The following is an 18,356-nucleotide window of genomic DNA, read 5'->3' as shown; positions in this document are numbered from 1 at the left end:
AAATTAGATACTCATGTAAGCACACTAAAACTACTTGCTCTCATATTTTTCTTCCATGAGGACAAAGGTGGCATAGCAGTAAAATTCAAGAGTACATGTGATCTGGTTGGTTCCTGTGTGGGATTCAGGGATCTATTCTGAAGCCAGCAGGCAAAATATTCCCATTCATGCTGGGATCAGGTGTTTTCTTTGATTTCGCTTGTATCTGTTGCTTGGTTCCAATATCTTTGCTCAGAAACACATTTTTAGAGCATAAATTTTGAAAAGATCACAGGTAGTTAAAAAACAGCTGTTACTTACCACGATGCCCAAGGCAAACACTTAGAGTAATTATTTGAGTAAATGCTAAGTGACTTAAAGTTAATAATGAGGAAGACATGTACAAAGCCTAAAGTGACCAACAATACAGCACGAGAACGGGGAGAACCCGCATCCTCCTTTGATCTACAACAAATTGGAAAAAATATTGACCTTGGCTGATTTTCAAAGGAACGCATGAGGATAAGAGCTTTTGTTTGGTTCAAACTTCCACTTCATTTTTTTTTTCCTAAAACCTACAAAATCTGACCTACATTTAATCTTGACAAACTATGTCACAACAAAGGTGAGAAAATGTAGTTTTGAAAAGTAACAAAAGTGACCCAGTTAAAGAGAAAATGCATATTTTTGCCCAGCTGCAATAGTCGTGGTAATTTTTACACAAAAGGTCAAGTGGAACATGCATTTCTCAGTGAATAAAAAATATGCTGAAGACAAGTTTACTCTAGCAATCTAAAGTTGTGTGGTGGCTCCTGAGCAACGACTTTGGCTCAGGAGCTGCAGCCAGTGTTTGTGGTTGGATTCAGCAGTGCTTAGTATTGATGGTGTGTGCTCAGATTTGTAAGAGATCAGATGAATGAGCTCTCAGAGTGTCCCATCTCACTGTCTTGTAAGCAAACGTTGTGCTCACACAGGATGTGTGGCAATTTCACCATCTACTACAAGTTATACAATCAAGTCAGAAACTTTTCACTTCAAAAATGCACTGTTCTCTTTCCAGGTACCTGTTGTGGTGGGTAGACAAAAACCTTCAAAATACAAACAATTCCATATTTCAGACTTAACCGATGTGACTCATTTGCACAACTTAAAGTTCAAACAAACTGCTAGTCAAGTGAATTATAACTTATTATCACAGGCTAGAGACTTTTAATACATTCTGTGGTTGGGATGGGACTGATTTACTGTTTTGGGGCCTGCCAGTTGTTATCATGCATCATTTCCTTAGAAATAAAAATAGCCCTACTGTGGTTATCCTTTGGACTGATAAAAATATATCTAACAAGATGTGTCAGAGGGACAAAATTCAGAAAATAAAGGTAAAATATTAAACAGAGTTATCATTTTATGTCTAAAGCACTATATCTTCCAGCTGCTGTGATGACTTTGGAATAAAGCAAAAGGTACTGCAGAAAAGAAAAAAGATCTAAAGGAGAAATTGAGGTCTGATAAAACCACATAGGAACAGCTGAATTGTCAGAGCTTTGCAAGAGTCAAAATTTACATAAAAATCAGTATTTAGGGATTAGTGTGCTATCATCAAAAAGGATTTAATGTGTGCATTTCTTTGCAAACAGTTTAAGAGCGGCAGTTTTATAATCCATTTCCAACAGTAACCTTTAACTTGTAAGAGTAAAATAATCCCTCGCAACATTTCTGGAGTTCACATTTTGCTGAGAAATGTAGCTCCCTAAATAAAACTCTCTGTATACCAATGCGTTTGGCTTTCATAGTGATACTCCAAGTGCTCACGTCACTGGAAGCTGTGTGCCTGTACAGAGGCAACCATGTGGGCCAGATTTCAGAACCAGTGGTATTTTGAGTTTGGCCAGTTCTCTGAGGGACCTGATTGCTGGTGCAATAAACTGATCTGATAGACCGAACTCTGCAACTGTGCGGATGCCTAAGTGGACAGACTAGGAGGATCACAGACTAAAGAACATTGTCTATAATTGCCTGTAAGCAGGTTTTTCCCTGGATTTCTGCTGGGGATTTGAGTGCTTTCACATGCTAGACTTAAAGTATTAAAACAGAAATATGAATGGATTTCTTTGAGAAATGAATGCGGGCAGGCAGTTTAGGCCTGTGTTGTAATGGATTTTTAGAGCTAATTCAATTGGTGCTGGCTGATTTAGTAGTTAGACAGATATGGACTAAGGAACGTTTATAAGCAGAGACTAACAAGTGATGGCTGTAAATTGCCTGGGAGTTTCACTGAAAATGAGATTTATAGCAAGTCTTGGCTTTTTGTTTATTTGAATGTGGTTTGATTTCAAGTTCTTTAGCAAATGTCCTTTAGATTCATATATACATCTACTCATATACATATGCCTGCATAAATGAGGCTACGAAGATATGCATATACACATATATATACACATGCATACGTACATATGGACACCTCCCCATACATAAATGGGAGGGTTTTTTTTCAACCTACACAACCTTTGTATTTTTTTTCCTACAGCAGATATAGCTGAGCATGATTACCAGTGTCACACCATCACCTCTGTTGGTTACAAGTGCCTGATCTGACCAGCAAAAACAAACCTTCAGACCCAGCTCAGTGGCCTGCACATTCGACAACAGGAGCAAAAGATCTGTTTATGGTTACCACTATTACAGCATATATTAACTGACCCTCGGAGTCTGACCTGTTTGCCCTCCTGCATATTGAGTCAATAAGAGAATCCTCTGGCTCTGCATGACTTGCTTAGACCTTAGACCTTCCATGCAAGTCTACCCAGGAAGGGAAAAACAAGGTGCCATTCCAGCTGGTAAAACAAAGGTATTTTTTTTTAAATGCAAACAGTGGAAATAGTCATTCCTATTCCATTTATAACGAAGGATGAAAAGGCCACAGAAAATACGACTGTGCTTTGCAAATGAGAGGTCAATTGAAATGTCAAGATATCAACAGTTAATGGGTTGCAATTCCAGCAATGGCTGGAACAGAAAATTGTACCAAGTCTGATGGCCTTCTGAGAAGAAGATGAGTTTTATGGCAGGAAAAAACAATAAGCACCAAAAATCTTTCTGGTTAACAAACATGTGGCTGGTCTTGTCAGTGATGGAAAACAAATATATTTCAAAAATATAAAAAGCAGTAGGATTTTAACATAAGCTATAACCCTAAAACATGAACCTGGTAGTCATTAAGTCTACAGCAAATTTAAACATGTGCAGGTGTTTGGGGGAAATGGCAACGCTTTCTACTGAAGATTTTAAAGCCCTGTAATAGAAGAGAGGATAAAGGACACTCAAGGAAGCCAGAGTTTTCTTTCCCAAAGCAAGAAGTCAATTTGAATATTCTATAGTTCTACAGAAGTTCATGGAGTACAAGAGCTGCTCTTAAAAAAATTCGTTTTTTATTAAAAAAAGTATACATATATATCTTAAAAAATTATTTAATTCTGCTGTGCTGGATGAAACCAGGTTTTTAACTAAATCATTCTTTCAACTGACTGCATTTTTCCAATGAGTCCCTCTGGTCATTTTCATAAGGGAGTGCAATCTGAAGCTTTTGAGCCAGTTCTCAGTCAGAAGAGCAGCACCATACAAAGAACTCATCTCTCCAATGTGGAAAAGAATAAAAAGAAACCAGTTATCTTCCTAACCACTGCCTCCATCTGACTGACTGCCTCAAAGTCTTCCTTTCCCAATTGCCTTTGGGTTGCTTTAGCTCAGTGGACTCACACTCTCAGAGGGAAAACAGCATTATTAATAGTGGCTTTTGAGTAGGAAAACTCCTTGGTCTACACAGTAGAGAGACGTCGTATCATGAATGAGAAATAGCAAGTAATCTTTTGTTCTTTTGAATGACATAGCTACTTGCATGTATTCCTATGAGGAAAAGGGTTTTAAATAAACAAAATACAGTATTTTTTCAAGCACTGTAGTGTTCAGTGCTACAGGATGCTGTGGGGACAAAAGGTACAAACAGATTTTAAATGAGATTTTGCATTGAAGACTAAGTGCATTGGTAACTCCTAAACACAGGATGTGAGGTGATGGAAGTGTGAACTGTTGTGCACAGGAAAATGGGAGATCTTCTGCTTTGAAGGTTGCTTCTCTAATTTCTGTCCTTTCCCCACATTCTGCCACTGGCAGTAATAAAGTACCGAGCTAGCAGACCTTCAGACTACATTAGTGTACAGGCTGCCAAGCAAAGTCTATTTGTACTTGAAAGCAAGGCTTAACCCTGACTGTGCTCAGATCTGATAGGATCCTGCAGCTCGACCCACTGAGCCAAGGGACAAGTGATTTGGTCAACTCAACAAAAATATGATGCCTTTTGGCTCCTAGGCTGATATGGGCTTTCATTGCCTACCTAGGTCTGGAAAAAAGCCTGAGAACTGTGATCATCAGCTGGATTTCAGAACAAGGCTGCTATTGAATTTTAATGAGAATCCAAATCACAGAGTATATAATAGATTATTTCCTCTGGATATGTCGTAATTGAAAACAATTTCTCATGTAACAGCTCTTTAGAAATCAGAAAGTGTCCACAGGGTAAACTTGGTTAAGTAATGTTACTTCTTTCAGACTCAGGGATGGGAACAGCATGATAAGGACTAGCAAGTAAGAAAGTGTCTAGGACTTTGCATACAAGAAATCCCTTCCCTGCTACTGTCTGTCAGTATAAATATGGATAAAGTCTGTGATGGACAGCAAGTGCTCCTTTTATGACAGAGGAAGAGGAGTATAAAATAAGTTAAAGTTAATAGAATCTGCAGTTGTAGGGTGACTCTGATGCCACATATGACAGAAAAGGGTCTTATGCTTTTGGAGAAGTAATTGCATTATTTTCACTAAAAAAAGTCAGTTCAGCAGGCGCAGAGACTTCCCAGCTACTTTCTGTGTGCTTCTTAATAGTAGTAGTATGTTAGATGAGGCTACCAATATACTGAGTTCCTCTGCATGTGTTGTGTCTTCTTGCCGTGCTATAAACAACATGCAACTGAGATCATGCCTTCTGAAGAAATCAAATGCCACCTGCATTCCTCTGACCTTCAGGAAGTTTGTATAACTGATATGAACCAGATGAACTGAGTCTAAGCACCTACAAACTCTCGGATAGTAAGAAATCAGTTGCATAACTGCCTAATTGAACTGTAAAAGGAAAACTTCCTTGGTTTTCTTTTTCCCCTCCTGAAGTTTTACGCAATGGAAGGATTCAACAAAATAAATAGTAAGTAAGCTTCCCCTATACATAAAACCTGCAACATTAATTAGAGGGCAAGATGTACGAGAAGCAGCTGAGCTCCCATGGTTTGTTCAGTCCAGAGAAGAGGAGGCTGAGGAGAGGTCCCATGGCAGCCTGCAGCCCCTCACAGGGGAGGGCAGCACTGACACAGGGTCACAGAACATCTTGGGCTGGAAGAGATCTCAGAGATCATCTAGTTCCAACCACCTGCCATGGGCAGGGTAGCCAACCACTAAATCAGGGCCCATTCAGCCTGACCTTGAACATCTCCAAGAATGGTGCACCCACAGATTATCTGGGTAGCAATGCCAGGGTCTCACCACCCTCTCAGTGAAAATGTATCCCCTGGCAACTAACTTAAATCTCTCCTCTTTTAGTTTGAAAACATTCCCCCTTGTTCTGTCACTGCCTACCCATGTAAAAAGTTGATTTGCCTACTGCTTTAAGTACCTCCCTTTAAGTACTGGGAGGCTGCAATGAGGTCTCCCTGGAGCCTTCTTTTCTCCAGGATGAACAAGCCTGTCTCCCTCAGCCTATTCATAGGTCAGGTGCTCTGAGCATCTTTTTGACCCCAGATCTCTGCTCTCATGTGACAGCAAAAGGACCCAAGGGAAGTGTACAGAATGTGTCAGATGAGAGTCTGGGTGTTAAGAAGTTCTTCACCAGGAGGTGGTTGGGCGTGGAACAGGCTCTACAGGGTCACAGCCCCAAGCTGCTGGAATTCAGGGAGAATTTAGATATGGTTCTCAGAAATAAGGTTTGGATTTTGGGTGGTCCTGTGTGGAGCCAGGAATTGGATCTCAATGAATCTTTTGGGCTCCTTCCAACTCAAGATATTCTATGGCTCTGCGATTCTAATAACCAAGCAACAAAAGCAAATAGACTATTTCTACAATAATCTTTGTTGTGTTCCTTAACTAGCATGGTAAACTATGGTACTATTAAGACTGAACTAGGGATATTATGAAAACAACAGTCTTTAAAAGGGAATTATTTCTGATTCCAGGTTTGGGAAATAAGAACTATGTCGGAGCAACATAAAAACAAGGAAGTTTTTAATGCTAATGACAACAGCTAATATGTATTTTTATATATTTATATACATATATGTATATTGTAACAGATGTCAAATGCAGCTAGATTCAATTCAACTTATTAGTGCATGGCTTTTAGCCAAAAGCAATTTACATTTGCAGAAGTGTACTATCACATATGTCTTAATAAAAGAAATGTGTTTTGAAAAATGAATGTGGTAAGTCACATATGGCAGAAGGAATCTGTACAGCTTTCAACCCTTATGACAATGGAAGCTACCAACTTTATTTTGCATAGCTGAAGAACATTAAAATTCAAACAAAATTCTCTTTCAGATTTCAGAGCTACAAAAGCAACAGCACTAAAAGCTAGACATGCTCGAGGCATACTCAGTGAGGCTGTGCTGCTTGTATACCAGGGCTGCTCCGAAAGTAATGCCTACTATGTTCTGATGTTAGCTCATGACATCAGAGACAGCTGTTGGTGGAATGGCAGTAGAGGCTGAACCCTATCCAGCAATATTCCTTTGCATTTTGTTTCTGTGCAAAAGATGGCAGCGAAGGGGCAGTCTGACAAAATGGTGTCTGACATGGAACAGCATAGGGAACAAAGGTGTGTCAATGAATTCCTCCTTGAGGAAAAAAGTGGCACCCACTGGCATTCATCGACACTTTGCTGAATGTTGATGGAAACTACAGTGCTGTGAGCACAGTGCTGTGTTTCAGCAAGGATAAGAGTGATCAAGTGATCACCTCCACTTGGGCAGATGGCCAGTGTCCCCAGGGATCCATCTTTGGAGTGGTGCTGTTTACCGTTTTTATCAATGACACAGCAAACTCAGGTTTGCTGATAACACCAAGCTGAGTAGTGTAGTTCACAGAACAGAAGAAAGGCATCCAGAGTGACCTGGACAGGCTGAAAAAGTGGGCGCATGTGAACCTAACGAGGTTCAACGAGTGCAAGGTGTGGCACTTGGGTTGGGACAATCTCAGATATAAGCAAAGACTGGGAGAACTACTTGAGAGCAGTCCTGTGAAGAAAAACTGGGGTGTCCTAGTAGACAAAAAGATGGACAGGAGCCACCAGTGCACTCGTAGCCTGGAAGGTAAACAGTATTCTGGACTGCATCAACAGAGGGTTAAACAGTAGGGAGAGGGATGTGATGAGGTAATTGTCCCTCTCTACTCTGCCCTCATAAAGCCCTATCTAGAGCACTAGGTACAGGTCTGCGGCCCTCAGCTCTGGAAAGAACAGGTCCAGTGGAACCATATAGATGCTCAGAAGGCTGGAGAACCACTCCTACAAAGAAAGACCAACGGAGATGGGCTGGTTTCACCTGGTGAAGAGCAGGCTCAGGGGAGATCTCACTGAACCTTAAAGGCAGTTTATAAGCAGGAGGGAAATCAACTTTTTACACTACTAGGTAGTGATAGGGCAAGGGCAAACCCAAGCCATTCTATGATTCTGTGATCCTATAACTTTCAGAGCAACCTATGTAAATGTAATCTATGTCTACAACTGCTATTTTAGAGATGCTATTTTTGCTTTTGCCCTAAGAGGTAATATTTTAGCATAAAATTGTAATTGGATACAGGTAACTTAAATAGTTACATTTCACTCAAAAATGAGGCAGATTTATCAGCTGTTCATTATACAGACTGTAATTAATATGTATTACAGATTCCCTAGGGTACTAATTGAAGCTGCAACCATGAATACAGTCAGAGAGAAGTAAAACAACCATTTGGGGGAAAAAGACATGGTGAAATATGCACATGCAGGTGGAAGGAATCAGGCTGTCCATCTGGCCTTCTTCCATTTCAAAACATTATTCTTATTTAAGGCCCATAAAATAATTATTTAGCTTAAATCCCCCACTTCTGTACACCCAAATCTTTTTTACAGAGTAATTGGGCATCAGTATCACACATATGCTATTTAATGACTGCAAAGCTCAATATCTTTGTCTCACTTGGGGAAACTCAATTTAGTTGAGCCATTCCTGAGAATTTGACCCAAAATATTAAAAAAATGAATTAATGAAAAATGACTGCTTCGGAGTTGTTCCCCAGGACTCTCATCACCTTACAGCTCCTCGATTCTCTAGAAGATGAACTGAAATCACAGCTCATTTCATACTTTCTATTAAACAAACCACCAGGTAACAATGACTTTAATTCAGCTTGCACTGAATTTGAACTAACCCTACAGGCAAGAAAGGTCTCTTGTCACATTAAAAGTTTAATGTGCTACCAAGTCCCCACTGGATCCTATTTCTAATTTTTATCAGATTAAATGAAACATAAAGAGAGAGTGATTTATGACTATCTTGCATCTTGTCTAATCACTCCAAGGAGTGTTCGTACACATCTTGCGTTCACTTTATAAGGTATAAATGACTGTACATGATGGAAACCCAGTGAGAGGTCAAACTGTATTCTTTTGCCATGTGTGCTAAAACACAGTGATTTGCAAGTTCTGTCAGTGCATGTTCTTACAAATACTAAACCACTCTCATCCAAAACCTGCATGAGAAGCAGACTACAGTGAAAACAAGAACATTTACTCTGTCTCTAACAGGAATATACAGTTACCGGGATTTAGTTAAACTGCAATGATCACCTATTGAAGCTAAAAATCTGTGTTTTATTGGTGCAGGAAAGCCCATTAAGACTGGAACATTTGTTATTTAAAGAGAATCACTGATGTTGGTAGCTTTAACTGAAAATGCCTTTTCTCAAGGAGCCAGGACATCTATAAAGCAACTTTCTTAATTCAATAATAAACGGTTGAGTGTTGCTGCTAGTGCCCTAAGATTTAAGAACTTTTCATGAAATGCCCTGGAAATTGCTCCCTGGTAGCTTGCTCATACTTCACAGAGGCCAACTGTAAAGAGCAGAAACATACATCTGTGTGTGGTGTGAGAAAGACACACATAGCAAGTGAGAGAGCACTTAATCAACAGGATGGCAAAGCCTTGATACACAGGTGCAAAATATTCCCATGTGTCTAGAAATCATTTGGCATATTCCTAGTTACTTCCCTCCTGTCAGACCTTCTCAAGGATTGCAATTAAAAATTGTAATCTTTTTAGCATGTACAAACCTCCCCAAGGCTAGGAGCGCTATGTATTGAGTATGACTGTGATATTTTTTGGCAGCTATTCATAGACAACACATTAATTTATGGAAACTGGATGAATCTTGGGTAGTGCAATCATTAGAGACACATGAGAAATCAAAAGCTTTCCTCAACAATGCTGACTTTCTAATAGCTATTATTAGGGGCAATCTGAATTCCATTTTCTCTTTTACTGCCCTTCTTGCTGTGTGGCTTTTTAATGATTGTACACAAGAAGTTCATTCAAGTTACATTTTCCAATAGATAAAATAATAACTTACTTTACAGGAATGTTTCTCAATTTTGTCTTTTCAGCAGCCTGTAAACAGAAGAGGGGTGGGGGAGACAAACAATTACACAACACAACTAAGCACAACCAACCTGCACCCAAGTGCTGACTACTGGATGCTCTTCAGAAGAGCACATTGACACATGGCCACAGCCAGGGCAGAGGGAACGTGTCTTCAGTAGCTGGCCCCTTTCAGGGTCTTAAACACTTCTGCCCAAGTTTGTGATATGAGTGTGGCTTGTTTGTTTTTAGTGGCTATCATTGTTGAGGAACATTGCTTCACTTCCCACTCTGAGTCTGGCCTCCTTTGTCACAACTTATCTGCCCGTACCCAGAATAGGAACAACAACAGGAAAAATTAAAGGGAAGAGCAGATTCTGTTTCGAAAACAGTTTTTATTTGCCAACAACAGAAAGGGCAAGGGATGACCAAATGTTTGGATCAATTTCCTCTTGTGAAACCTTTGAGAAAACACACTCAAATCATCTAAATGAGTAAATCTTTGGCCCTCTCAGCCTGCACCACCTCAGACATAGAGCCTGGTTCCAGTTTATTGCTGAACCCATTGATCTGTGTACAGTTCATTTATCATTCATGAAAAGAGCCAGTGATCTTCACAGTATATTAGAAGAAACAACTCAGATCATCTGTCAACGGCCCTCTTATTTCTGTTTCCCTCTCCATGGGGATTTCATCTTCTTCGATTTTTCTTGAATTAAAATGTTGCTAAGCAACACAGTGAGGAGCACTGATGGCAGAGACATGCCAGTCTATCACACTGGTTAAATGGCTCAAGATTTTAGTGGAGGATTTTAGATTTTTTTTTTTAATGTTTCTGTAGCATAATTATGTAATCTAAACCAACCTTGCATCACCTCTCAATTTTTCAGAATAGGTAAATAACATTTTGCCACGCGCTGTTCCCTGACATTTGTCAGCAGTGTAGCGCAGAGTTTAGTTAACACACTTCACTGACCACAAGTCAGGTGGTTAACTATAAATTTTTTTAATGTCCTTAAGCAATTACAATCTCCGTTGACAAGCACTCAACAGATAACAATTCCAAACATACATGAACAAGCAAACAGTATTGGCAAAGCACACAACAATTAACATGCAAAAAGGGGGATGGGTGAGAGTGGGATGTGTACTTTCAGTTTTCCATGAATCACCGAGTAATGGAGTCTCCTGATTTCTCTAAGGCATGTTACTAGACAGAATTCCTTGGGTGAGGGCCGTAACCAATATTCCCAGGCAAGAAGGGAGATTTCTAGATATTGTTAGGGAGCATAATATGACCTGATGTTTGCTGGTTTCAGTCCAGCTGAGAGGGGATCCCACTCAGCAGTGGCCCCTGTGCTGTTTTATACTCTGCTAGGGTCTGGTCTCTGCTGATATTGTTACTTAATCACCATGGTGCACACTGCTTCTGCTAAATGGGGTTAGTCCGATAAGCTGTGCTAGGCTTGTCTCATGGATGAGAAAGGAAAGCCTCCGCTGGGTCCTACAGGAGGTAGTTGCACTTCTTTATTTAAGCCTAGAGGCACGAAACCATATCTGTGAGTGTTATTTTGTGGTTCTGTTTCACCATAGCACTGCTTTGTGTTGTATAATCAAGGCACGCATTTGCCACTAATCCACCAAGTTGGTGCTGGGCCAGGCTCTTGACATTAGCTAGGCTGAGACTGGGAGGGCAGAATCAAGCTCCCCAGAGATGCAACCACCACAGGCCATGCACCAAGAGGGTGAACAGGAAGACTAGGCAGAAAACCGCTACCAGACCTTTGCCTGGTCCTGTTTCTCCTCCTTTCACCCAATTATGCTTTTCCCCTTCTTCAGTGTGCCTTTTGAGGAGAGTCCCACACATTTTAGTGCAGGAGGGTTTGAGACATCATCTTCAGATAAACTAGTGCTTTGTGCCATTTCAGGAAATTCCTTCTAGCATTCACAGAACCAGACTATAACACATTAATATGTGGGAAGCAGTCAGATGATTAGTGAAATTAGAAGTATGGGTCATGGGGAAAGGCAGAAGACAACTGAGCCATAAACTTACTACACAAAGGAAAGTTTCACTGCTCAATTACCTGTGGAGATATTTTTGGAAAGCCTACCAAAAATTGGACAGAAGGATTTCGGTGATTTTTTAACCTCTGCTATGCTTGGAAATAAAATTGTTCCCACACAGGAACTGCTAATATTAGCATTCCTGAAAAATGATCACATAAGCCCATGAGGAATTAAATTCCTTATGAAAACTGACTAACTTCTGAATCCTCTGGGATCTGCACAATTGGGTTCCAAATTTTGCCATAATTAGTTCTCCTTTGGGCTCTACAATAGGACTAGTTTATCAGAATATCTGCTATTTTGGCTCTTTTGCCTCCAATCATTACAAAGATAAAATCTTTGTTTAAATCTGTGGAAATCCTGAATAATAACTTTAAGCTGGGGAGAAAGAATTAAGGCTTGTGACAGTTGGCAAGGAAAAACAACAGTACCCTGGGTTGGCTCCCAGAATGTGAAGAAAGATGCATTTGTTTCACTTGGATTACATTTTTAATTTAAAGCATAAATTGATGAAGGTGTAATGGCAAAAATTTTTTTAGTTGTACAGTACAGATGCTAAATAAAACACTTGAAACTCATGAAAAACTGAAGTTAAGACTGCACAAAAGCATATTATGTACCCAAACCAATTATGATTTCTCAAAGAAGCCTATAAATGAAATTGAATTCCTGTCTCATTAGTGAAATAGTGCGAGTTGTGCATCCTTCCAATGAAACTCTCCCAAATCTTCATTTTTTTAGCTGTCACATGCAGACACAAAGTCAAAAAGCATGTTATTAAGGAATATTTCTAAATAATAAACTACATGTAACAAGATGCAAATACTTCATTTAAAATGGATTAAAACATCACTGAAAACTACATTTCAGTTCCCCAATCCTCCCATTAAATGTCAAGTTATAGTCCCCTCCTGCGAGGAACTAGAACTATTTTTAAAGTTTATAAAGATCCTTTCACTATGGCAGAAGATTTTTTGACTGTACAGTGACAGTTCCATTTGGTCCAGATACCAAATATCTGGACTACAAAAATTCTGAGTTCAGGCATGTGAAACATGCATCTAAATCTCATATTGGCTTTTTTTCCTTCTAAATTATTCAAAAGTCACTACAAAAAATGGATATCAAAATACAAACAAGGAAAATAAAACAGAAGAGCAAAGAGTGTCTAGGATCAGAAGTAAATACTAATGCAGTCAATTCTAATATAAAGTGAAGCAGAGGATATTCAGGAATGCATGTGCGTGATGGTATGAGTTAAACTGTTTGCATGAAAGATTAAAGAAGATGAAGTTATTTCAGATAGTGACAACTGGCAATGTGAAAGTCATGGAATATTAAAGAACAGAGTCTAAATTGGGCATTTGATTTTTGACTACGTAGCAATGTTGATGTTTACTCTAAAACATGGTAGCTTCAGGAACAAGGAATTACATAGGTACATTCTGACACATATCTCAGATTTTTACATTAAAAATTTTTCATTTTTCCCCTTGTATTACTGGGAGAAGGCACTTTCCTAGCTCTTAAGAAAAGGCACACTGTGGGGAGACTGTTGTCCACACATATGTTCACTCCTATAGAGTTTTAGCAAAATAATCTGGTATTAAATGTGGAGGTTGGCGGCCCTCCTGCAGCAGGAGGGTTGGAGCTTGATCATCCTTGAGGTCTCTTCCAATCCAAGCCATTCTATGATTCTATGATCCTATGATATTGCAAGTTCTCAGGTTAATCTACATAGTAGCCTAGTTCAATGTTGGATGATAGAGCAACTGGTCATTTCCTATTTCAGATGACGCAGTTTGCCTCTGAGTAGGAACATGATGTTAAACACAGCACACAGTATGGCAGGGATACTATCTGACGCAGAAATGCTGAATGCCTTCTGCTTTTATTCATCTTGCAGGTGCTGCTTATTCATTTTTCAAAGCATATTTGTTGATACATCATGAGCACGCCCAGTGGCAGAAGATAAAGAAAGGCAAAATCAAAGTGACATTGAGTAACTCTACATATCAAGCTTTGATGCAGAAGCATATTGTTTGAAAATATTTGGTGTACAGCAGGTCTGTCAATTAGAGCTAATTATATTTCTCTGATCAGGAAGAATGCAATCTTGTTTTAGGTGGGTTTCTTTGAAATGTATGACTTTTATATAACTTCATTATAGGAAAATACTTCTCCCAAATTACTTTTCTGCTGGGCTGCTCAGCTATTGACTTTAAATTGTCTGCGTTGAGTAGTTCTCTCTGCTTTGATAATTAACTTTTGATCATTACTGAATTTAGCAGCTCTTGTCAGATGTGTTCATAGCCATCCTCCTCAAACTATTTCAGTGTTCAGCGCCTTTAATCTTTGAACAAAATGATTTCATTGAGCCCCCATCAGCTCTGCTACTCAGTTAATAATTCCTCTTTCTCATCTTCACGACTAAGTTTGATTTGTTTTAGACTTGATGCAAGCTTTTGATTATTAATTTAAGATATTTCAAAGACAAATATATTATAAAAGTTATTTTCTACCTTAGATTCCTAGGCTTTACAAGTAAGAAACTGGTTCTAACTCCACATTATTTCTGAAACTTAATGTATTAAAAGTACTATCTTGAAATAGAGTAGGCAGGATTCTCCTAAATCATGATAAATGTACACTGAGAAGGAAAAGATGATGCAAAAGAGTGGCATGAAATTGGGCTGGTATAATGTAACATTCAATAGGTGTTAAGAGAATTACATCATGGGACTTTTGTTAATTTTGAGCTTGAAAATGTGCGTTAAAATAATTTAGGATGATTAGAAAATAGAAGCAAGAATGAACTAGACAATCATTGCACTGTAATTCATGATTTCCTTTCCTCCCCCCTCCCCCCAATCATGATTTGATTTTCCTTTAAGACCTTATTTTAACAGTTGACTGCAGTAATGAGTAAGAAAAAAAGATGCTGAAGAACATAAAAAGCAGTAAGATACAGAGGATCATTCATTGGAGAGACTTTGCCTGGAGATGTTCTTCTATGACTTTTATAATGTGAAAGACTAACCCCAACCCCGTGAAAGACTTCTACTCCATATTTCTTCTTTATATGTTACATTACTCTCGATTTTGGTAGGACTTGTTCAAGAATTATTTGCACTGTGCTTTATTTGTGTAGCGTGAATACACCCACAAACTTATTTCATTAGCAGATATTTAAGCATGATACAAAAGAGCTAACACAGGAACAATGTCTGGCTGCTTCTAGGTTGTGCACAAGAACAACAGAAGGGGAAAAATGACACTTTTTCTTCATGACTATCAGTCACCAGACTGACTTTTGAAAAGAAAGAACCAGAAAAAGTACTCCAGTCAGTACATGTTTCCTGCATCACAAAGGCCTGAGAAGAATAAAGCCACAAGAGGCCAGCTCAAAAATATCAGTGCAAAATAATTGGAATTGTTGAAGGTAAACTAGATTTTCAGAAAAGCTTTAAAGGGGAAATGTCTGCTCTCCAAAGAAAATTAATATTTCCATTGCAGAGTTGAAAATCCAGCATTTGAAGCATTTGATTTTACAGAAGTGAAGTTTGAAAATGTCAGTATTTTTTAAGAATGCCTCCTTACAGTCTTGATTCAGAAGTACTGATAGCCACCTGAGAAGGCAATTGCTGAGCCTTGAAGAGTCTCTTCGCCTGAGACAGATGGCACTTCAAGCCATTGAATCGTGAGAGCAGAAGGAGACAGGCCTCCATGCTTTAATTTTTTTTCCAGAGCTGTTGCAAACGTAATTTGCATTCACTTCCTAGTTTCTAACCAGTTCTGTATTTCCAGATGAATATCTAAGCAACTCAACACATATTTATATTCTACCATGCTGTTCTGTCTTGTGGGTCAAGAAGAGACACCTCACAGACTCAGCTCAACAATCCAATAAAAACAAAGACACTCTTCAAATTTGTTGATTTGTAGCAGACTGTAGATTATCACTTGTCTTGGATATTATACTGTGCACTTTTATTTGTACAGAATATGTCATCTATGATCCTGACTGCTCTGTATTGTGCACTGATTCTGTAATGACACAATTAGTTCTGTCTATGACTTCCTGTGCTTGTAGCAAACTAAATATCTAGAACTGTGCTGGGAAACATGAACCTGAACGTGAGGACTGAAGAATTAATATGTATTGGTGCATGCATAAATGCGTGGCTTGTTCTTCTTTACTTTTTTTCTTTTTTCTTTACTTCATTGGTTACACTCTCCTCTATTTGTCCCCTAATGTCAACAGAGGAGATTGTATTTCCTTCTTGCTAATTGTCTCTGACATGAAGTTAGCAACCTCATATTTGAAATTCTATGCATGATGTTCTAGGTCAACTCCACCTTGAGGACAAAAAGCACAATATTATCATATGTAGGACCAAAAACAATGATGAAGATACTTTCCTCATTATATTTTTAGAAAATGAGTACACTTCCTTCAAAAGCAAAACACATAGGATGGTTCATTTGAGATTCATTTTTTGAAATAACAAGTCATCGTGCATATTATCTCTGCACATCAGCACTGTTCGTTGGACTCTTGTTGTGTCTTAATTACAGAGAACATTTCATCACTGCTTTTGGCAATTTAGTAATCTTTCTGGCTTTACCAAGAGACACTCAAGAATACTTACGGTAAAATTTTACCAGTAGGAAATTTAATTTCAGCTGGCACAGCAGAGGCCAGGTAAAATGAAAAAGAGTTTAACTGAGCAAGTCTAAAACAGTTGTCTCTGTGTTAGGAGTTAACTGCGTCCACGAAGAGAACTGCTTTGAATTGAGAAACACTGTATTTGGGCATCTGTCAGTATTTTTCCCAAAATCTGTTTACATCATGCCAGTGGTCAAAACCAAACTAAGTGTGTAATTAAAAATGTGACCAATTCCCATCCTTGACAGACAATTCCATATTAAGAAAAGCCTGGACTTAAGAATCATTGTATCTTGACGGTAGAAGTGAAACAGTATTTACATTTCCAAAAATGTTTTTGAAGAAAATTGCTAAGTGTACAAATTTTTACTCTTTCATAAAAAAAAAAAAAAAAAAAAAGACATTATAAATTCTATCAAGTCAATTTCTGTAGGACTATATTCTAAAGCATTTTCAAGTTCCTTTACAGATGCAAATTAACTCTCAGAACATCTCATGAAACCCAGTACATTTAAATGGTCTCACAACACCAATTTGGTCACTGTTGAGTGCTGAGGTACAGAACAGAGCTCCTTACTAAAGAGATGCTTGATTTTTCGTAAGAATTGTTCTATCTGAACCAAGTTGGAAAAACTATGATAAACAGGACTGGTTGGAGACCGGTGGTAGAAATCATCTGGGCAAACTTAACTCCCACAGGTCCAGGGACCCTGATGGGAGGCATCCACGAGTGCTAGGCAGCACTCCATCAATCATGATGTAGAATGGGAATGGTACCTGAGGACTGGAAGAAGGCCACTGTCACTTCAGTCTTCAAAAATGGCGAAAAGGAGGACCTGGGAAACTATAGATCTGTCAGCCTCATCTTCATCACAGAAGAGGTGATAGAATAGCTCACCCTGGAGGCTACCTTTAAGCATGTGGATAATAAGAGAGGTGATCAGGGGCAGTTGACATGACTTCACTACAGGAAAATCATGCTTAGCCAATCTGATTAGTCTTCTGAGACAGAATGACAGAAACTCTGGGGAGACAAGTGGATGTTGTCTACCTGGATTTCAGCAAGGCTTTCAATACTGTCTCCCATGACATCCTCACACCTGAGACTGTTCAGCCTGGAGAAGACTGAGAGGCAATCTTATTAATTTGTACAAATATCTTAAGGAAGAGCATCAATGGGATGGGAAAGGCTGTTTTCTGTGGTGCCTGGCAACAGGACAAGAGGCCATGGGCCTCAAACACAAGAAGTTCTATCTGCACATGAGAAAAACTTCTTCATTGTGTGACTGAGCACTGGAATAGGCTGCACAGAAAGGCAGTGGAGTTTCCTTCTCTGGAGATATTAAAAACCTGCCTGGATGTGATCCTGGGCAATGTGTTTTAGGTGATCCTGCCTGAAGCAGAAAGGTTGATCTAGATGATGCCAAGTAGTCTCTTCCAACCTCTACCATTCTACGATTCTGCAATTCTGAGAAGTACTTCTTTAAGAAAAAAAATTAATCTGAATTGAAATTCTAGTTATACACAACATTTCTTAGTAAATAAGTTGTTACAAATTCATTACAAAAACCCAGGCTTAGCAGATGACTAATCCTACCTTGAAAATGTAAAATATTTAGCTGGGAATAAAATGTAGTATTGTATTCTTATTTACTGATGGGTTCTCTTCAAATGTGTGTTTGATTCAATATCCCAGAAGTCTAATAAAACAAAAAATTCATTACTTGCTGGGCTTACTCTACACCCATGTATGTTATCATCACATGATAAAGTATCTTAAGAATGAAAAAGATACAGAAAAAATGGTCAAGAAAAAATTACAAGAGAAGCAAAAAAAAATAAGTCTTCTCAAAGATTTCCTAATGAAAGAAGGAGAAAAATAAATAAGTTCAAATAATGTCTTGGAACTTCATTGTGCAGGTGCAGAC

The 18,356-nt window shown here is 38.7% G+C and overlaps 1 protein-coding gene across 1 annotated transcript in view; it reads right to left on the bottom strand.

Moving 5' to 3' along the window:
• AFF2 (ALF transcription elongation factor 2) overlaps positions 1-18,356 on the bottom strand; it is a gene marked incomplete at both ends in the record, with an annotated part of 331,742 nt that overhangs the window by 63,614 nt on the left and 249,772 nt on the right. The window contains one exon of the mRNA XM_079541773.1: positions 9,682-9,719. Within this exon, the coding sequence (XP_079397899.1) occupies positions 9,682-9,719 (38 nt within the window). The remainder of the gene's footprint in view (positions 1-9,681; positions 9,720-18,356) is intronic.

Source organism: Tetrao urogallus (genome assembly GCF_951394365.1).
Source record: "Tetrao urogallus genome assembly, chromosome: 13".
Lineage (NCBI taxonomy): Eukaryota > Metazoa > Chordata > Aves > Galliformes > Phasianidae > Tetrao > Tetrao urogallus.
The sequence above is the reverse complement of the archived record's forward strand: the minus strand, read 5'-3'. Positions and strand labels throughout refer to the sequence as shown.